Source organism: Salvelinus alpinus, chromosome 17 (genome assembly GCF_045679555.1).
Source record: "Salvelinus alpinus chromosome 17, SLU_Salpinus.1, whole genome shotgun sequence".
NCBI lineage: Eukaryota > Metazoa > Chordata > Actinopteri > Salmoniformes > Salmonidae > Salvelinus > Salvelinus alpinus.
The window spans coordinates 15,795,242-15,815,948 of NC_092102.1; the positions used below are offsets into that span (position 1 = coordinate 15,795,242).

At 42.5% G+C, this 20,707-nt stretch overlaps 1 protein-coding gene across 4 annotated transcripts in view; it reads right to left on the minus strand.

Annotated features, from left to right (window-relative positions):
* spryd3 (SPRY domain containing 3) overlaps window positions 1–20,707 on the minus strand; it is an 88,346-nt gene that overhangs the window by 42,824 nt on the left and 24,815 nt on the right. For all 4 annotated transcript variants that reach the window (XM_071347496.1, XM_071347494.1, XM_071347492.1 and 1 more), the window contains exons 4-6: window positions 12,465–12,589; window positions 12,027–12,162; window positions 9,954–10,142 (exon numbers count right to left, since the gene is read on the minus strand). In XM_071347496.1, coding sequence (XP_071203597.1) covers window positions 9,954–10,142; window positions 12,027–12,162; window positions 12,465–12,589 — 450 coding nt within the window. The remainder of the gene's footprint in view (window positions 1–9,953; window positions 10,143–12,026; window positions 12,163–12,464; window positions 12,590–20,707) is intronic.

Consider the following 20,707-nt stretch of genomic DNA (forward strand, 5'->3'; position numbering starts at 1 on the left):
GACCTGGAAGTAAGGCACTTTTGCTGTAGTACTCATTTGTTTCTCTAGGGTAGGAGGAAACAAGGGTAGAGCAAAGCCTTATCATTACAACAATTATTATCTGGGAGATTTTGCTAGTTTTCCTAGTCGCACAGCAAAATATTTTGTCGTACTTTAGAGCTCTGATGGTACATTTTTCTACCCAATATTTTGGAAATAAGGTACAATCATCACTGCGCTTTGAAATGTAGGTGAAGGCAATTTACCTGTAACACACCAAATACGACAAGACACAGACCATGCTGGTCTTCTAGGCAGAGTTCCTCTGTCCAGTGTCTGTGTTCTTTTGACCATCTTAATCTTTTATTTTTATTGGCCAGTCTGAGATATGGATTTTTCTTTGCAACTCTGCCTAGAAGGCCAGCATCCCGGAGTCGCCTCTTCACTGTTGACGTTGAGACTGGTGTTTTGCGGGTACTATTTAATGAAGCTGCCAGTTGAGGACTTGTGAGGCGTCTTTCTCAAACTAGATACTCTAATGTACTTGTCCTCTTGCTCAGTTGTGCACTGGGGCCTCCCACTCCTCTTTCTATTCTGGTTAGTGCCAGTTTGCGCTGTTCTGTGAAGGGAGTAGTACACAGCGTTGTACGAGATCTTCAGTTTCTTGGCAACTTCTCGCATGGAATAGCCTTCATTTCTCAGAACAAGAATAGACTGACAAGTTTCAGAAGAAAGTTTGTTTCTGGCCATTTCGAGCCTGTAATCAAACCCACAAATGCTGATGCTCCAGATACTCAACGAGTCTAAAGGCCAGTTTTATTGCTTCTTTAAATCAGAACAACAGTTTTCAGCTGTGCTAACATGATTGCAAAAGGGTTTTCTAATGATCAATTAGCCTTTTAAAATAATAAACTTGGATTAGCTAACACAATGTGCCATTGGAACACAGGAGTGATGGTTGCTGATAATGGGCCTCTGTACGCCTATGTAGATATTCCATAAAAATAAAAATCAGTCATTTCCAGCAATAGTCAGTAACAACATTAACAATGTCTACACTGTATTTCTGATCAATTTGATGTTGTTTTAAAAATGGACAAAAAAAAATAGCTTTTCTTTCAAAAACAAGGACATTTCTAAGTGATCCCAAACTTTTGAACGGTAGTGTATATTTTGAAAGAGAGCATCGGTGAAATTTCCCTTTAAGTCAAGTAAATGTATTGCAGTTATTTTTTTTTGAATTGTTTGTTACAAAATCTGTTTTTGCATTTACATTGATTGATTAAATCAATAAATGTATCTTATGCTACACAAAGATTTTAAAAAAACGTATCCTATCCGTTAGTTGGATTTATTGCACCCGTTACTGAAATGGTTGTTCCAGTTTAAATGGTTTACGTCAGGGATGGGCAACTTTTATGGGGTCGGGGCCACAAAAATTCTGGGGGGGGGGCGCAGTTGCTCGAGGGTCTGCGTAAGCACATCCATGCCCACACATGCAGTCATAGCCGGCCCTAGCCTTCTGAGGGTCCTAAGCGAAATTTGGTTCGGGCCCCCCCACCTTGCAAGCAAAACATTTTAGCGGCCCCCCTCTTGACAGCGGAGAGAAAGACGTCATTTTAGAGTTCATTTCCTGCAATTCTACACATTTTGCCATGGGACGTAGTGAACATTTTGTAGTTTTAAAGCAAGTTTGCTACAAATCTAAACATTTTGCCATAGGGTGGAGATAAATGTTTGCAGTTTGTAATATAATATCTGAGTGACTTGGGGGCCCCCCGGTCGGTTATTCAACCATAATTCCTACAAGTTTAGATATCTGGACGCTAGACTAACTTAACAATCACATGGGCTAATTGAGTGACTGTCATGAGAAAAACTACTGATGCACAAACAAATAAAAATATTGCACTTCGTTCAATCTACTCTTCTAACTCTCAACAGTAAGTTGAAAACACAATGAATGCTGGTCAGCCAGCACAACCAGTTAGACCATGCTAGTTGGCTTGCAGAACCAGCGAGACCATGCTGGTCAGACCAGCTTGACCAGCATCAGACCAGCACAGACCAGCTTAAAATTCATGCTGGTCTATGCTGTTTTTTTCAAAAGGGCTAAAGAGAATAAATGGAACATACGAGAGAAGAAACATCTCTATTGTCTGTGGTTGCACCCCAAATGGCACTCTATTCCCTATATAGTGCATTACTTTTGATCAGAACCCTAATGACCATCAAAAGTAATGCACTATATAGGAAAAAGTGTGTAGAACAGCTCAACTAACTAACAACTCGGCTAAACTATGATGAACCAGAACCAATATTTTGAATATCATCAAGAGTCACAGTCTTACTTTCAACTGTAGCTGGCTATTTAAATCAACAAAATTCTCAATCTGCGTCACTGTCATTCGTGTGAGATATCTCTCGCCATCTAGGACATTTTTCAGAAATTATGCAGACTTAAGCGGAAATTTTCAGTGAGATGTCTAGTTAAAGAAGCAGGTTGGCCCGGCCTCGCCTAAACCTCCCACATGCAGTATTCATCAGAGCTTCCTTTCATACTCACAAACACACACTTTCTCACGCTGTTCTGTTCCCATCGTGGAGACAGTCAGAGGACACTCTGGTCGATGCCACTGCCTGCAGTGTCTGCCTGCCTGCCTAGTGGTTCTCAACAGGGGAATTACACAGTTTATGGGAAACTGATGAACTTCAGCAGATCAAACAGTATCATGATGGGATGCATGACAACTGTTCCTCCAAGGAAGGAACCAGGCAACCTTAGAAGGGTGTTAGCTCCTCTAGCAAATGGAAATAACATGACTGGTGGTTCAGATAGAACTCTATGGAGAGGTGCATGTGTTGGCTGGAGACCAGCACAGATGATAATATATTTTATGTGCTGCTCAACTTTGGGTGGGGGAACCTGGAAGGGGCAAGAGGACATGATGATTTGATCTTTCTAAGTTAATTGACACACTAAGAAGAATAACTTGGGATTTAATACTAGAACAGTCAGCCCATTTAAAACTTCAGGAGGACACGTGTGTGTGTGTGTGTGTGTGTTTTTGGTTTTACTATCCTTGTGGGGACCAGAAGTCCTCACAAGGTCAGTAAAGCAAAGAACAATCTGACAAGGCGACATTTCACAAGTCCCCACAAGGAGAAATTATATTTTAGGGTTAGGGGTTAGGTTTAGGGTTATGGTTACAATTAGGGTTAGGTTTAGAGAAAATAGGATTTTGATTGGGAATCAATTGTTTGGTCCCCACAAGGATAGTAAAACAAATGTGGGTGGCAGATAGCCTAAAAGTTAAGATGGTTCAAATCCCAGGGCCGGCAAGGTGAGAAAAAATCTGCCATTCTGCCCTTGAGCAAGGCAGCTAACCCACAACAACCACAACTGCTCCCTGGGTGCCGATGACGTCTGATTAAGGCAGCCCCCGGCACCGCTCTGATTCAGAGGGTTTTAGTTAAATGCAGAAGACACATTTCAGTTGAATGCATTCAGTTGTGCAATTGACTAGGTATCCCCTTTTTCCCCAATGCAGCCCACGGGCGGTAAGTGTAAAAGTGTCTAGCCAGAACATTATGGGGGTGGGGGGGTGCAAACTCAATATACTTTGAAATGAATAAAACCAAATCGAAAACTGTGTAGAAATGAACCTACATTCATATAGTTACTTGACGGTGTCCAGCTCACTGATAATCACCAAAATGAAAGCTAGAGAGTCAGGGAGCATAGAAAATGGTGTTATATTGGTGACAACAGAAAGACAGTGTCAGCCATGCAGGTGTATGTGCGTGCGTGCATGTAAGCGAGGTGTGTGTGTGTGTGTGAGGGAGAGCTCAGTCATTCCAGCAGCAGACTGAGGTGCTGCCCAGTCCTCTGCAGCACTATGCTGGGTGGGGGGGATTAGCTTGGTGGGGACAGCCGCTGCTGTGGCAACAGGGAGAGAGGGATTTGGCTGCTTGCATTTGTATCAAGCAGCACGTACGCAGCACAGCCAGCCAAATGCCTCCACACAAGACAAAACATACAGGAGCAAGAGCGGACAATGCAACTTATAACATGTCTTATTTCAATTGGGAGTTTTAGTCTATTAGTCAAAACTGATTTATATGGATTACACAATACGTGTTCTGTCTGTTTTGTGTACCTAACATTAAAAACCATGACAAAAGGAGTTCAATAAATCAGTAATTATGTAATATTATGACATTAAGGGAATTGAGCAATCCCCCATCCCCCCAAGAATAACAGACAGAGACAGACCAGACAAACATTTAGACACACCTACTCATTCAAGGGTTTTTCTTTATTTTTTACTATTTTCTACATTGTAGAATAATAGTGAAGACATCAAAACTATGAAATAACCTGATTGCTCAGATTAGAGCTGTCCGCCTGGCCAGGAAGAGTCTTGGTAGTTCCAAATTTCTTCCATTTAAGAATGACGGAGGCCTCTGCTCTAGGGGACCTTCAATCCAGCAAAACATTTTTGGTACCCTTTCCCAGATCTGTGTCTCGGCACAATCCTGTCTCGGAGCTCTACGGACAATTCCTTCGACCTCAATGTAGAAAATAAAAATTATTAAAAACCCTTGAATGAGTAGGTGTGTCATAACTTTTGACTGGTACTAATATACATACATACGTAGGTACGTACGTACACACACACACACATACATAAACACACACATACATAAACACACACATACATAAATACATACAGTTGAAGTCGGAAGTTTACATACACTTAGGTTGGAGTCACTAAAACTCGTTTTTCAACCATTCCACAAATTTATTGTTAACAAACTATATTTTTGGCAAGTCGGTTAGGACATCTACTTTGTGCATGACACAAGTAATTCTTCCAACAATTGTTTACAGACAGATTATTTCACTTATAATTCACTGTATCCCAATTCCAGTGGGTCAGAAATGTACATACCCTAAGTTGACTGTGTCTTTAAACAGCTTGGAAAATTCCAGAAAATGATGTCATGGCTTTAGAAGTCTCTGATAGGCTAATTGACATCATTTGAGTCAATTGGAGGTGTACCTGTGGATGTATTTCAAGGCCTACCTTCAAACTCAGTGCCTCTTTGCTTGACATCATGGGAAAATCTAAAGAAATCGGCCAAAACTTCAGGGGGAAAAAATGTAGACCTCCCCAAGTCTGGTTCATCCTTGGGATCAATTTCCAAACGCCTGAAGGTACCACGTTCATCTGTACAAACAATAGTACGCAAGTATAAACACCATGGGACCATGCAGCCGTCATACCGCTCAGGAAGGAGATGCGTTCTGTCTCATAGAGATCAACGTACTTTGGTGCGAAAATTGCAAATCAATCCCAGAACAACAGCAAAGGATCTTCTGAAGATGCTGGAGGAAACAGGTACAAAAGTATCTATATCCACAGTAAAACAAGTCCTATATCGACATAACCTGAAAGGCCACTCAGCCTTTAAAAAAGCCAGACTACGGTTTGTAACTGCACATGGGGACAAAGATTGCACTTTTTGGAGAAATGTCCTCTGGTCTGATGAAACAAAAATAGAACTGTTTGGCCATAATGACAATTGATATGTTTGGAGGGAAAAGGGGGAGGCTTGCAAGCCGAAAAACACCATCCCAGCCGTGAAGCATGGGGGAGGCAGCATCATGTTGTGGGGGTGCTTTGCTGCAGGAGGGACTGGTGCACTTCACAAAATAGATGGCATACAAAATAGATGGCATACTTCCAAAGTTGTGCAAAATGGCTTAAGGACAACAAAGTCAAGGTATTGGAGTGGCCTTCACAGAGCCCTGACCTCAATCCTATAGAAAATATGTGGGCAGAACTGAAAAAGCGTGTGGGCCAAAATTCACCCAACCTATTGTGGGAAGCTTGTGGAAGGCTACCCGAAACGTTTGACCCAAGTTAAACAATTTAAAGGCAATGCTACCAAATACTAATTGAGTGTATGTAAACTTCTGACTCACTGGGAATGTGATGAAACAAATAAAAGCTGAAATATATCATTCTCTCTACTATTATTCTGACATTTCACATTCTTAAAATAAAGTGGTGATCCTAACTGACCTAAAACAGGGAATTTTTACTAGGATTAAATGTCAGGAATTGTGAAAAACTGTGTCTAAATGTATTTTGCTGAGGTGTATGTAATCTTCCGACTTCAACTGTACATACACACACACACACACACCCCATCGGAAAAGAAGTTGGGGAGAATGGGACCACCCTATAATATATATATATATATATATATATATATATATATATATATATATGATAACTTTTCTATTACATTGATTCTATGAGTTTGACTCAGTTTAATCTCAAGAACATAAACTATAACAGCAATGTACATTTGAAAATGGAGGACATAGCCTATGTTATTATAGAGAGGAAAACTTGTGGTGGATGGGTTTAGGGTTTTGCTAGACAGGCGTGATGCTGACAGTTGGTAAACAGCTGGGATCTGATACCCACTTATCTAAACAGGAGCGCCCGTCCAGCCAACTGCAATGTAAACAGTGTTCAAAGACAAGGACTCCATGGAAGGCAAGTCAGTGCCATCACCATTGTACTACTCTGCATTCTGTGGCTTTGCACTTCTCAATTCAAGCCCCATAAAAATCACACTTGTCAGAAAAGTAATTTACAGTGCCTTCAGAAAGTAGTCATACCCCTTGACGTATTCCACATGTACGTAGATCTCTGACATAGAATTGTGATGAGGCTTATATCTGAGAAGGGTATAAAACAATTTCTAGAGTGATGAAAGTTTCCAAGAGTACAATGGTCTCCATCATTTGGAAATGGAAAAAACATGGAACTGCCTAGAACTGGTCGTCCAACCAAACTGAGCAATCGGGCAAGAAAGACCTTGGTTAGGGAGATGACCAAGAACCCACTGACCACTCTGACAGAACTGCAGAGTTCCTTGGCTGAGATGGGAGAACCTGCCAGAAGGACAACAGTCTCTACAGCACTTCACTAATCTGGGCTTTATGGGAGAGTGGCCATAAAGAAGCCACTCCTGAGAAAAAGGCACATAACAGCACGCCTGGAGTTTGCAAAAAGTCATGTGAAAGACTGAGATCTTAAGCCAAAAGATTGTGGTCTGATCAGACAAAAATGTAACTCTTCGGCCTAATTGCAAAGAGCTGTTTTCTGGAGAAAACCAGGCATAGCTCATCACCAATTAACCCTGTCCCTACAGTGAAGCATGGTTGTGGCAGCAACTTTTCAGCAGCAGGGAATGAGAGACTGGTAAGGATAGAAAGAACAATGAATGGTGCCAAATACAGGCAAGTCCTTGATGAGAACCTGCTTCAGAGTGCAAACAACCTTAGACTGGGGTGAAGATTTACGTTCCAACAGGACAATGACCCCAAGCATACAGCCAAAGCAATGCTGGAAATGGCTTCAGAACAAGAATGTTAAAGTCCTTGAGTGGCCCAGCCAAAGCACAGAGTTGAATCCCATTGAAAATCTGTGGAATGACTTGAAGATTGATGTTCACTGCTGCTCCCCATCTAGCTTAGCAAAGCTTGAGAAAATTCCCAAATCCAGAAGTGCAAAGCTGATATAGACATACCCTAGACAACTCAATGCTCAAATCACCACCAAAGGTGCTTCTACAAAGTATTGACTCAGGGGTGTAAATACTTATGTAAATTACATATCTGTACTTCATTTTTAAAACATTTGCAAAAATGTTTAAAACATGTTTTCACTTTTTCATTATGGGGTATTGTGTGTCGATGGGTGAGAAGAAAAAACAACAACATTTAATCCATTTTGAATTCAGACTGTAACAACAAAATATGGAATAAGTCAAGGAGTATGAATACTTTCTGAAGGCTCTGTACCTTTCTTGTGGCATCATAATTCTTTGTCCCTTTTCTACCATCTGTTAGGACGCTTATCATTCAGAACCAGAACCGTTTTTATAGTTCTAAAGAACAACACATAAAAGTATTCCATTCTGTGGCAAAGTTTACAAATGGTGATGCTGGCAAAGTAAACAACGCCAGGAAAGAATACGGTACAATAACGTAGGCCTAAGTGGTATAAAATGATAAGACGCCCAATCGCGATGCACACTGTATAGCTATGTCATCGGAAACTTTCACTGGAAAGCTCCGTTGCATAGCTACAGTACATATGAAAGAGGGATAATATTTGCATTGCTTCTAATTACTATACATCAGATTAATACTCTCAATCAACGGAGGGACTAACATGACATGTGAGGGAGGGAAAAACCCACACACGTCTGACGCACGCACACTGTTTAGAAAACTATGAGACTAGCCAGGTGTTTTTTATGGAACAATTATTAACACATCATGAGAGAGAGGTTTGCTTCTCACCAAAAGAGATAAAAGTTTGAAGTATTGGTTTTCATTTGCTGAATGTTGAAACTAAAACCCACAGAGATCCACCCAGGGCTATTAAAGTGCAACTCTACCGCCCTGATATTCCAAGTAGGTTATTTAGAGAGCCAGGCAAGCTCTGTCAAGTGCAGCTCGAAGTATTTGAAATGAAACAAATATTATTTGAACCCTGGTCTGTTCAGATTCAGAAACAACTATGTTGTACTAGTCTTGTGTGAAGAGAATGGTTGTAATGTCATGTTAAAAGACCCAAGAGACCAGTCTCAGATCTCCACCCGAAAAGACCTTGAGCTTGTCAAAACTCGCCCTTATCGGTTTCCAGCATCAACAGAAGCACCATCATCACCCTCTCCTCATGTTGATGAGGGCTACTTTACTCACTTGCTCCTAAAGTAAGACACAAAAAAATAACTAAACAAAATGGTTGTCTGCAGGACACACACAAACACAGCTGAACACCCCAGCTGTGAAAACCTCCGACCACATGAGACAGAGTAAAAGATTCCTTGGAGTCCCGCTACTCCCCTTACTGAATTTTTACAACCTGGTGAGCTGCCAGGCCTTGCCTCGTACCATCCCGTTCCGTGCCACTGCCAACCATTAGTCCAGGAAAGCAGAGCTGAGAAATAATTTGTCTTAACCCGCAGACCCTCTTTTATGACCTCAGTCTACCCTCACTACTCACAGATGATGGTCTCTCTCAGTCCTCTCAACTGGAGGTGTCACGACCTGTGGATGAACAAATCTGTCACGCAACCTGTGTGTGTGTGCGTGCGCACGCATGCCTCTAGTATCAATATATATAACCTGGATTCTTTGAATCTCTCCGTATTAGAGATGAGTGGGGTCTGATCTACGTACCCACAACACAAACATAACCCCGGATGTTACCGTTTCTCTTAACTTTTCTAAACACTGCTGGGAAACTAACAGAAACAGCAGCCAAATCCATCCTGACCCCCACTACTGGCTGTCGCAACCAACAGCACCTTGGCACACATGCAAGTGGGAAGGTGCCAGCTAACAACATTACTAATTGACACAGTTTTACGGTTAGCCAAGAAGGTCTTGTGGAGTCAAGAAGCTAGGGCAGGGAGAGGGGAGTCATAATTGGGGCAAAACCTCTCCTCAAATCCCCATTCCTTTAACCACTTCCAGTAACAGCCACCAGATAGCTACATGTCTAAAACAATGGTCAATCCTCTGGACAAAAGGCTTGCTGGCCAAAACTTGTCCATTGTGCCTGCTGATAATAAAACTAAATAAAACCTAATACTTAATTTGCGAGTGCTGTTCCTCTTTTTCATACATGTCATATCTGTTGGCCATGCATGTTCCTCCAAAACTGGCCATTCAGTAGCTTGTGCCCTTGTGGCCTGTTGGTTGTGTTACGTTGAGGTGGTTACAGAAAGACAGGGGCAGCAATGCAGGTGTGTGTGCGCGCATGCATGTACGCGCATGCGTACGTACGTGTGTGTGTGTGAGAGAGCTCAGTCATTCCAGCAGCATAAAAAGGGAGTGACAGAATGGGAGGACGCTATTCTGTATTACTCCTTACCGTGCCAGTGACCCTGATGTCGTAGAGACGTCCCCAGTCGTCCTCGTGGCTGTCCACCATCATGACGCTGTCCACCTCCTCCATGTCCCACTCTGCCTGGAGGTCCAGCCTCACTTCCTCTCCCAGAGAGTGCATCCCGATGGCTGGGAACAGGCCCTCTGCCGCTACCGGGAACACCAACGAGCCCACCTGGAACAAAACACACGGAGGTCGGACGCATGAACGCAGACGCGCGCGCACACACACACACAGACGTAGACACACAAACACGCAGGCGCAAACACACACACACACACACACACACACACACACACACACACACACACACACACACACACACACACACACACACACACACACACACACACACACACACACACACACACACACACACACACACAGGATGTCTTAGCTCTTCTTCTCAAGGATGTTAGGCTTAAGGGGGAACAGAAGCACTAGGTTCTAGAACGCCAGCTAACTGTAAATTACCTTTCTTCATATTATTACGTCCCTGAGTAGTCAAACATTTTAGAATGTTGATTTATGATGGCCTGTAAATGCTTGTTTCTCAAGACGTTTTCAGGTCAATTTTATTTGTCTAATGGTTGTAAACTCTTAGATCTTATTTTTCATAGTAGGCCTACTGGTCTCTGCCTGTCTGTCGCGTCCTACAACTGAGATCACATCATTGTACTCTCCCACCTTTCAAACTTTTCCCCACCAGCCAATTTGGCCTATGCTGTATTTTAAATTAGGCAAGCAAGAGCAAGGTTGGTTCTGTCCTTGAATAGGCTAACAGTAAAACAATCTTCAAAATACAGTGACGGTATGTACATATCCTAACCAGAAGCCATGGATTACAGGCAACATCCGCACCAAGCAAAAGGCTAGTCCGGACGCTTAAAAGAAATCCTGCTATGCCATCAGACGAACCATCAAACAGGCAAAGCGTCAATACAGGACTAAGATTGAATCCTACTACACCGTGTCTGACACTTGGCTAACGTTTCCACAGAGTCCACAGAGCCCAATGGCGGCGAGCTTTACACTGCGCATGGTGGTGATCTTAAGCTTGTGAGAGGCAGTTCAGTGTTGTGTGCTGTCTGTGCTGACGAACAGTTCTTGTGCTGACATTGCTTCCAGAGGCAATTTGGAACTCGGTAGCAAGTGTTGCAGAGGACAGACGATTTTTCACGCTATGCGCTACAGCACTCGGCGGTCATGTTCTGTGAGCTTGTGTGGCCTACCACTTCGCGGCTGAGCTGTTGTTGTTCCTAGACATTTCCACTTCACAATCACAGCACTTACAGTTGACCGGGGCAGCTCTAGCAAGGCAGAAATTTCACGAAATGACGGAAAGGTGACATCCTATGACAGTGCCACGTTGAAAGTCACTGAGCTCTTCAGTAAGGCCATTCTACTGCCAATGTTTGTCTATGGAGATTGCATGGCAGTGTGCTTGATTTTATTCACCAGTCAGAAACAGGTGTAGGAAGGAGGTGTCCACATACTTTTGTATATATAGTGTATGTGACCAACAAGTTGTAGCCTAGTTTTACCTGGGACTCAACAAGGAATAGCTGGAAGGCCTGCTGAGAGGCAAGCGGAGGTGTGTACTTGCGCAGGAGAACAGTGAAGATAGATAGGCTAAAGATCATCAACCTATTTAGAAGCTCATTCATAAGCATAATTCGTAGGCTAAATATAAGGCCTAATACTGCAGTGAATTAACCACCCATGTTTGGCAAGACAGAATAAATCTCTGCCGGTTTAAAGAGTGTACTCAGAATTAAAATGTGGTGTCAGCATTGACCACCTGCTTCACTAAAATTGATCAACGGTTAATCAATATGTACAAGTAACTGCCAAAATAATGAAGAAAATTTGGGATACAAAGTATCAAAATTACTGCCTCTGCGATTCTTATGTTTTAACAAGGCTTAGCGACATTTGACCTAGCTTGTAAAACACTTCCATTCCCCTTTAAGCAGCGGTCAAGAGCACTGAAGTTAAGCCCCAATTATTTGATGGTCTCTCATTGTGGAATTTGGGCAAAAGCAAGGAGCAACTCACCTCTTTGCCATTCTTGGTGAAAAAGACTGTGGTCAACCCAGCCTCGATGGTATCACAGTATATTCCACAGCCAATCCTGTCACCACGGTTGCATTTGGGCCCAAACTGCTGGCCCACAGGGTTTCCATCGTACAGCCTATACAAAAGAAATATGATAACAGTGACTCATTGAGCCTTATTCACACTGGACAATGCTGTAGAACATAATCATGCCTGTGGTGTGACTATTTTTGTTGTTGTAAAAAAAGAGACATTGGTCTTAAAAATGGGACTTTCTGCTGAAATAAGGGTGAAATAAATAAATAAAAATAAGGTCCATAGCATCTCTGAAAATCCCTGCAATTAGCCTACATCCATAACAAAACACCTTAGAGGTCAAACTGAGGAGCTGGTATGACTGAGGCCTACTTGCGGTCATCTGCATGGTGTGAGACTTACTTGCCGTCATCAGCGTGGTAGGCTACAGACTGTGGCAGCCAGCCTGGCTGATGGTCCAGCTTGTAGAACTGTGGCACCAGGCCTACTGCTATCGTCCCTCTCACCCCTGTGTCCATTATGGTCACCTAGGTCAAGAAATAAAGAAAGTGCACCCTTAGGTAATGTGCTGACTAACGGAAGTTAAACGGAACAATTGAAAAAGATATTCGCACTCTCATCTCTCCTTGAAGTGGATTTAGGCTATTTGAACATAACACACAGCCTACTGTAACAGCCAGAAACAATACCTACATGATTCATAACAATTCACCTATGTAAGAAGACACAAGCATGATAAATAATAAGTAGTCTATTCAAGAAAGTAAAGATGTGGCACACACACATTCTCATATGGGAAAGAATATTGATGCATATGTGACCAATGTTCCCTCAAAATTATTTTCGGCATTGCGCAAATTTCAGGTCTGCTGAGCGCAAACTTGAACATTGTGAAAATTCTGTGGAAGTTTACTGTGAACACTGAGGCTGTACCCACCTTAAGTTACAGTTATAACAGTGGCCAAATAGGCTACTGTGGCTATTTGATCATAATGTAGGCCTATCAGAGTGGCCTACCATTAAAAAAAATATGGAGAAAATACCATAAGATTTTAACATGGAAATAGCAGTTCTATCATTAAGCCTGTAGTAGCAGCCAATGTGAGGTTTTCAATGTAGGCATACATTCCATTAACCTGGTTATCCACTTGTCCTTCAGAAAAGGAGGTGACTGAAAATGTTGTGGTGTTTGATGCAAGAAACCACTTTACTAAATAAAATTCCTTATTCCCATACCATTATTATAGAAAATATGACAAATTATGCTACCCTCTGCCAATTGGCTACATAGCTTATTCAGGCCTGTCTCAAAATACAACACTGCCTCAAAATACAAGACTGCCCCTTACAGACAAAAAGCTCTTTACCGGACTTGAAATGCACACATTTTCTGCTTTTTAGGAAGCAATCACTCCCCCATTGCAGACTAGAAATGAGCTATAACTGGACTAATAACTCACTAACAAAGAATATGATCAAATGTACACACCTGGCTACATGCAGCTCATGCTTTGATCTCAAAACAAGCGCATCTACTCACGACCACTCATGCTGTAAACACAGTGCAGGTCAAATTGAATGGCACAGATCCATATATGGCAGAGGTCTATTTGCATATTGGGATACTGCAGCTCTGATTGGTTATTGCGCACAGATCTCTGTAGTTTGGGCCAGAGTCATGCCTGTGAATGCAATAAAATCCTACACCAATGCACTCTGCCTACAAGAAAATCACTTGCAGTTGTTTTTGTTTCGGTATGTTGCACTGAAAGTGGCTAATATTGCGTTGATTCGATCACAATTCGAACAATAGAGGGAAACTTTGATAGAGTTAACTAAAGGGGGAAACTAGAAAGTTGAGTGAAGTTCAATGTGCTTCTCTGCGCAAGCTGATATTTCTTCTGCGCGCCAGTCCCGGGGAGCTGCGCACCCACAGCTTAGAAGGAACATTGTATGTGACACATACCCAAGTGTGTGCCACAATGCTGGTGTTTCACAATTAGATCGGGGAGGAGTGAGACATATAGGCCTAACAGAAAATCGAACTGTCAACAGTTACTGTGAGAACTTCACTGAGTCACAACTTTAAATGGAAAACTGCTGTCAGGGGCTGCTATTAAATCATTGACTTTTCAACCCCAGCCTCTCCTCTCTCTCACATAAGCACACACCCGGCCCACCGCCTCCCCACTGCCCTGGGGAAGCACCCCACTCTGCCTTCTCAGCCAGCCAGGCAGGGAGAGAAAGAGCTACAGTTACAGCCAGCGGCTGGCAGTAGAGCCAAGCATAATTAGGTGAAAGGTGATCCAGCCCATACAGGAGAGGGTAGTCCTCCTGCGCCACTGGCTGCGAACCTGTCCAACACTCACTCTCTCTGAAAACACAGTGGAAGTCCCTCTAGCTCAGTGGAAGTCTTGACCCATTGTTCACTAGTCTTGGGATACCCGGTTCAAATGCAGACCCTTCTACCTCCCGAGAGAGAATTTCAGCTGTTATCGTGACTGCTGTATATATTCCACCTCAGAACAAGAAAAACAACAAGTTGGCACTTAAACTGTATGAGGCTATAAACAAGCAGGAAATCTTGTACCCGGAGGCAGTGTTTCTTGTTGCCGGTGAATTTAATTCTGCGTCATTAAGACACGTGATGCCCAACTTCCATCAACAAGTTCCCTTCGCCTAGACAACTGTTACTCTACCCACAAGCAAGCATACAAGGCCCTTGTTCGTAGCAGAAGCTCCTAGCAGAAGCTCAGGCAGGAAGTACCCATGATGCACAGAGGCTATGCTACAGGACTGATGTGCTAGCACTGACTGGAATAAGTTCCGGGACTACGCCGATAGCATCAATGAGCTAACCACCTCAGTCACTGGCTCCGCCGCCCACCGTATGTGGCAGGGGCTACAGTCCATTACAGATTAAAAAGGAAGACTCAGCCATGATCTGCCCAACGATGCCTCTGTACCAGAGGACCCCAACGCATTTTATGCACGCTTCGACAAAAAACAGCGGGCCATGCATGAGGGCCCCCGCTGACCCAGAGGACTGGGGGATCTCACTCTCCGAGGCCGACGTGGGTAAGGTTTTTAAATCAGGTCAACACCCGTGGGCTGTGTTCTCAGAGCATGCGCAGAACAGCTGGCAGGTATATTCAGTCATTTTCAACCTCTCCTTGTCCCAATCTGTAATCCCAAATGTCTCAAGCTGACCACCATCATTCTCGTTCCCAAGAACTCTAAGGCTACCTGCCACAATGACTACCGCCCTGTATCACTCATCTGTAATCATGAAGTGCTTTGAAAGGCTGTTTATAGCACACAACTCAAATCATCCCAGCCACCCTACACCAGGGATCATCAACTAGATTCAGCCAGGGGACAATTTTGTTTCTGAGCGGATGGTCAAAGGGGCTCGAACATAATTACAAATCATTTGTAGACTTCAAATTCACTGCAAGAAGCCCCAGGGGTCGCGTTAAGAGTCAAGAAATCTGCATTTTCAAGAACGCAGAACATCAAAACCGTGTGCTTTAAACTATTTCACCTGCGTTTTATATTGAAAATGAACAGTTTTCTTTGCTTCAACAGACTGATCAGGGGCATGCAACTATAGTTTCCATTCAGCAGAAAATAGCTTAATAAACATCAGATTACAACAGAAGTGCAATGCTATTTAGCTAGCAGCCACACAAGTAAATAAGCTTAAAATGAAAAAGCATGGTCTTGTTTTGCAAAAATGTTCCATTGCCATCATATTTCTAATGTTTATCATAGAATGAATGCAGCCAGCAACATTGACTGAGTATTTTGCTATACAGTGCCTTCGGAATGTATTCAGACCCTTTGACTTTTTCCACATTTTGTTAGGTTACAGCATTATTCTAAACACAATACCCCATAATGACAAAGCAAAAACAGTAAAAAAAAAATGTGTTGCTAAATATCACATACGTAAGTTTTCAGACCTTTACTCAGTACTTTGTTGAAGAACCTACAGCCTCGAGTGATCTTGGGTATGACGCTACAAGCGCGGCACACCTGTATACCGGGAGTTTCTCCCATTCTTCTCTGTAGATCCTCTCAAGCTCTGTCAAGTTGGATGGGGAGTGTAGCTACAGAGTTATTTTCAGGTCTCTCCAGAGAAGTTTGATCGAGTTCAAGTCTGGGCTCTGGCTGGGCCACTCATGGACATTCAAGGACTTGTCCTGAAGCCACTCCTGCATTGTCTTGGCTGTGTGCTTAGGGTCGTTGTCCTGTTGGAAGGTGAACCTTCGCCCCAGTCTGAGGTCCTGACCGCTCAGGAGCAAGTTTTCATCAAGGATCTCGCTGTACTTTGCTCCATTCATCTTTGCATCGATCCTGACTAGTCTCCCAGTCCCTGCCGCTGAAAAAACATCCCCACAGCATGCTGCCGCCACCACCATGGTTCACCGTAGGGATGGTGCCAGGTTTCCTCCAGATGTGATATTTGTCATGCAGCCCAAAGAGTTCAATCTTGGTTTCATCAGACCAGAGAATATTGATTATCATGGTCTGAGAGTCCTTTAGGTGCCTTTTGGCAAACTCCAAGCGGGCTGTCATGTGCCTTTTACTGAGGAGTGGCTCCCATCTGGCCACTCTACCATAAATGCCTAATTGGTGGAGTACGGCAGAGTTGGCTGTCCTTCTGGAAGTTTCTCCCATCTCCACAGAGGGACTCTGGAGCTCTGTCAGAGTGACCATCGGGTTCTTGGTCACCTCCCTGACCGAGGCCCTTCTCCCCCGATTGCTCAGTTTGGCCGGGCAGCCAGCTCTAGGAAGAGTCTTGGTGGTTCCAAACTTCTTCCATTTAAGAATGACGGAGGCATCTGTTCTTGGTGACCTTCAATGCTGCAGAATTTTTTGGGTTACCTTTCCCTAGATCTGTGCTTCGATACAATCCTGTCTCAGAGCTCTACGGACAATTACTACGACCTCATGGCTTTGTTTGTGCTCTGACATGCACTGTCAACTGTGGGACCTTATATAGACAGGTGTGTGCCTTTCCAAATCATTCCCAATCAATTGAATTTAGCACAGGTGGACTCCAATCAAGTTGTATAAACATCTCAAGGATGGTCAATGGAAACAAGATGCACCGGAGCTCAATTTTGAGTCTCATATCAAAGGGTCTGAATACTTATGTCAATAAGGTATCTCTGTTTTTTGTTTTAATACATTTGCAAACATTTCTAAAAACCTGTTTTCGCTTTTTCATTACGGGGTATTGTGTGCATTGCTGAGGATTTTTTTACATGTATTTAACCCATTTTAGAATAAGGCTGTAACTTAACAAAATGTGGAAAATGTCAAGGGGTCTGAATACTTTCCGAAGGCAATCTTCGGGAAAGTCTTCGAAAAGCAGGCAATCTTCGAAAAGCAGGCTACACCGAGAAAAGTACGAGAGAAAAATAGAGTGCCTACAGAAAGAATTCACACGCCTTTTTTACACCATTTTGTTGTCTTAGAGCCGAAATTTAAAATGGATTAAACTGAAATGTTATGTTACTGGCCTACATACAATACCCCTTATTGTTTTTAGACATTTTAAAGATGAAAAGCTGATATGTCTTCAGTCAAAAAGTATTTCAACCCCTTTGATATGGTAAGCATCAGGAGTAAAAATTTGCATAGACTCACTCTGTGTGCAATGATGGTGTTTAACATGATCTTTCAGTTACTACCTCATCTCTGTACTCCACACATACATGTACAATTATCTGTAAGGTCCCTCAGTCGAGCAGTGCATTTCAAACACAGATTCAACCACAATGACCAGGGAGATTTTCCAATGCCTCGCATAGAAGGGCACCTATTGGTAAATGGGTAAAAAAAAATAAAAAGCAGACATTGAATATCCCTTTGAGCATGGCGAAGTTATTAATTACACTTTGGATGGTATATCGATACACCCAGTCACAACAAAGCTCCCGAGTGGCTCAGCGGTTTAAGGCACCGCATCTCAGCGCAAGAGGCGTCACTACAGTCCCTGGCTCAAATACAGGCTGTACCACATCCGGCAATGATTGGGAGTCCCATAGGGTGGCGCACAACAGGCCCAGCGTTGTCCGGGTTTGGCCGGGGTAGGTCGTCGTTGTAAATAAGAATTTGTTCTTGACTTGCCAAGTTAAATAAAGGTTAAATCAATTAAAAAGATACAGGCATCCTTCTTAACTCAGATACCGGAGAGGAACAAAACTGCTCAGGGATTTCACAATGAGGCCAATGGCGACTTTAAAACAGTTAGTGTTTAATGGCTGGGATAGGAGAAGACCGGATGGATCAACTACTAGTGAAAAGATGGAAGCCTGTACAGAATAAAAATATTCCAAAACATGCATCCTGTTTGCAATAAGGCACTAAAGTAAAACTGCAAAAAATGTGGCAAAGGAATTAACTTTATGTCCTGAATACAAAGCATTATGTTTTGTGCAAATCCAACACATCACTGAGTACCACTCTTCATATTTTCAAGCATGGTGGTGGCTGAATCGTATTATGGGTATGCTTGTAATTGGAAAGGATTAGGGAGTTTTGGGGGGGATAAAAAGAAACAGAATAGAGCTAAGCACAGGCAAAATCCTAAAGGAAAACCTGGTTGTCTGCTTTCCATCAGACACTGGGAGATAAATTCACCGTTCAGCAGGACAATAACCTAAAACAAAGCCAAATATATCCTTGAGTTGCTTACCAAGATGACATTGAATGTTCCCTAAGTGGCCTAGTTACAGTTTTGATTTAAAATCGGCTTGAAAATCTGTTAAGATTTGAAAATGGTTGTCTAGCAATAATCAACTTGACAGAGCTTGAAGAATTAAAAAAATGTGTTGCAAATATTGTACAATCCAGGTGTGCAAAGCTCTTAGAGACTTGTATTGACTAAGGGGTGTGAATACTTATGTAAATTAGATATTTATGTATTCCATTTAAAAAAAGAATTGCTAAAATTTCTAAAAACATGTTTTCACTTTTTCATTATGGGTTATTGTGTGTCGATTGGTGAGAAAAAAACTTTAATCCATTTAGAATTTAGGCTGCAACAACAAAATGTGGAATAAGTCAAGGGGTATGAAAACTTTCTGAAGGCACTGTAGCTACACATCAGTCCCGAGCCCTGTCTACTGATCGAATGCCCGTTGAGAAGTGCAAATGAAGCACAAAATGAGTCTGACGCTGAGCAGACACTACAAGAACTGTTTACAAAACTCAGCAAGATATTCCTTATGCGTTTTATAATGATATTTCTTCTGGGTAAAAAAATGCTGAATTCTGTGTTAACGTGACCCCAGTGCCCAAACAGATAAAATATTTGACTTACACAAATATTTTCAAACCTTGCTTACATTTACATCTCTCTCTTATATGTGGGAATACTTTGGGAAAGATTTCTAAAATAAAAATCTCTTGGAACTGATTTGCTGGTGTTTTTACAGTCTTATGAACAACAATTATTCTAATTTTTTTTTTTTTAATCAGTTGAGTTAACTTGCCCTAGACCCACTCCAATTTGCATACCGCCCCAACAGACCCAGACTTAGTAATCTCAAATGCACTCCACACTGCCCTCATCCACCTAAACAAAAGGAATACCTGTGTGAGAATTCTGTTTATCGACTACAGATCAGCGTTAAACACAATAGTCCCCTCCAGACTCGTCACCAAGCTTGGGACCCTGGGTCTGAACACCTCCCTATGCAACTGGATCCTGGACTTCCGGACGGGCCAACCCCAGCTGGTGAGTGTAGGTAACATCACAGTACATCACTGGGGCCAAGCTCCCTGCCATCCAGGACCTCTATATCAGGCGGTGGGAAAGGAAGACCCAGAAAATTGTTAAGTCGTCCAAGTCATACACTGTTCTCTCTGCTTACGTATGGCAAGCGGTACCGGAGCAACAAGTCTGACAACAACATGCTCCTGAACAGCTTTTATCCAAAAGCCATAAGACCGCTTAAATAGCTAACAAGAATTGGCTACGCGGACTATCTGCATTGACCTTTTCTTCTTGCACCGGCTCTATGCACACTTACATGACTCTACACTCACACTCACTTAATTTGCTCACACACATTCATAGCGACGCTACACACACACCGTATGACAGCGAGATGTTTTATTATCTCGCTGTCAAACTGTGTTCTACCGTGTTTGATCTTGCCTGGCCATCTTGTTTCAAGGACCACAATGGAAACTAGTCCAATACTTTGTGTGCTATCCTCGATGATTTTACTCATGTGCATGTATGGCTTTTTCGAGTTTTATGTGTACTTGTTTTTAAAATGGTCAAATTAATAAACACTCACATTCAATAATCATATACGCTGCTGCTACTCTGTTTATCATACTATATATCCTGATGCCTGATTACCCTACACATACAGTATCTCCCCCGATCACGCCAATATCCCTGCACATTGTAAATATGGTATTGGAATTGACCCTGGAACTGACCCTGTGTATAGCTTACTTTCTCGGTTTATTCTTATTTCTATTTCTCGTTTTTGTTCTACTTTCCAAAGGCTGGGCCTAATTTAGTGCATAAGAGATCAAACAAGAGGTTTTGTAGTGCATCCTATTGTCACGTTCTGACCTTAGTTCTTTTGTTATTTCTTTGTTTTAGTATGGTC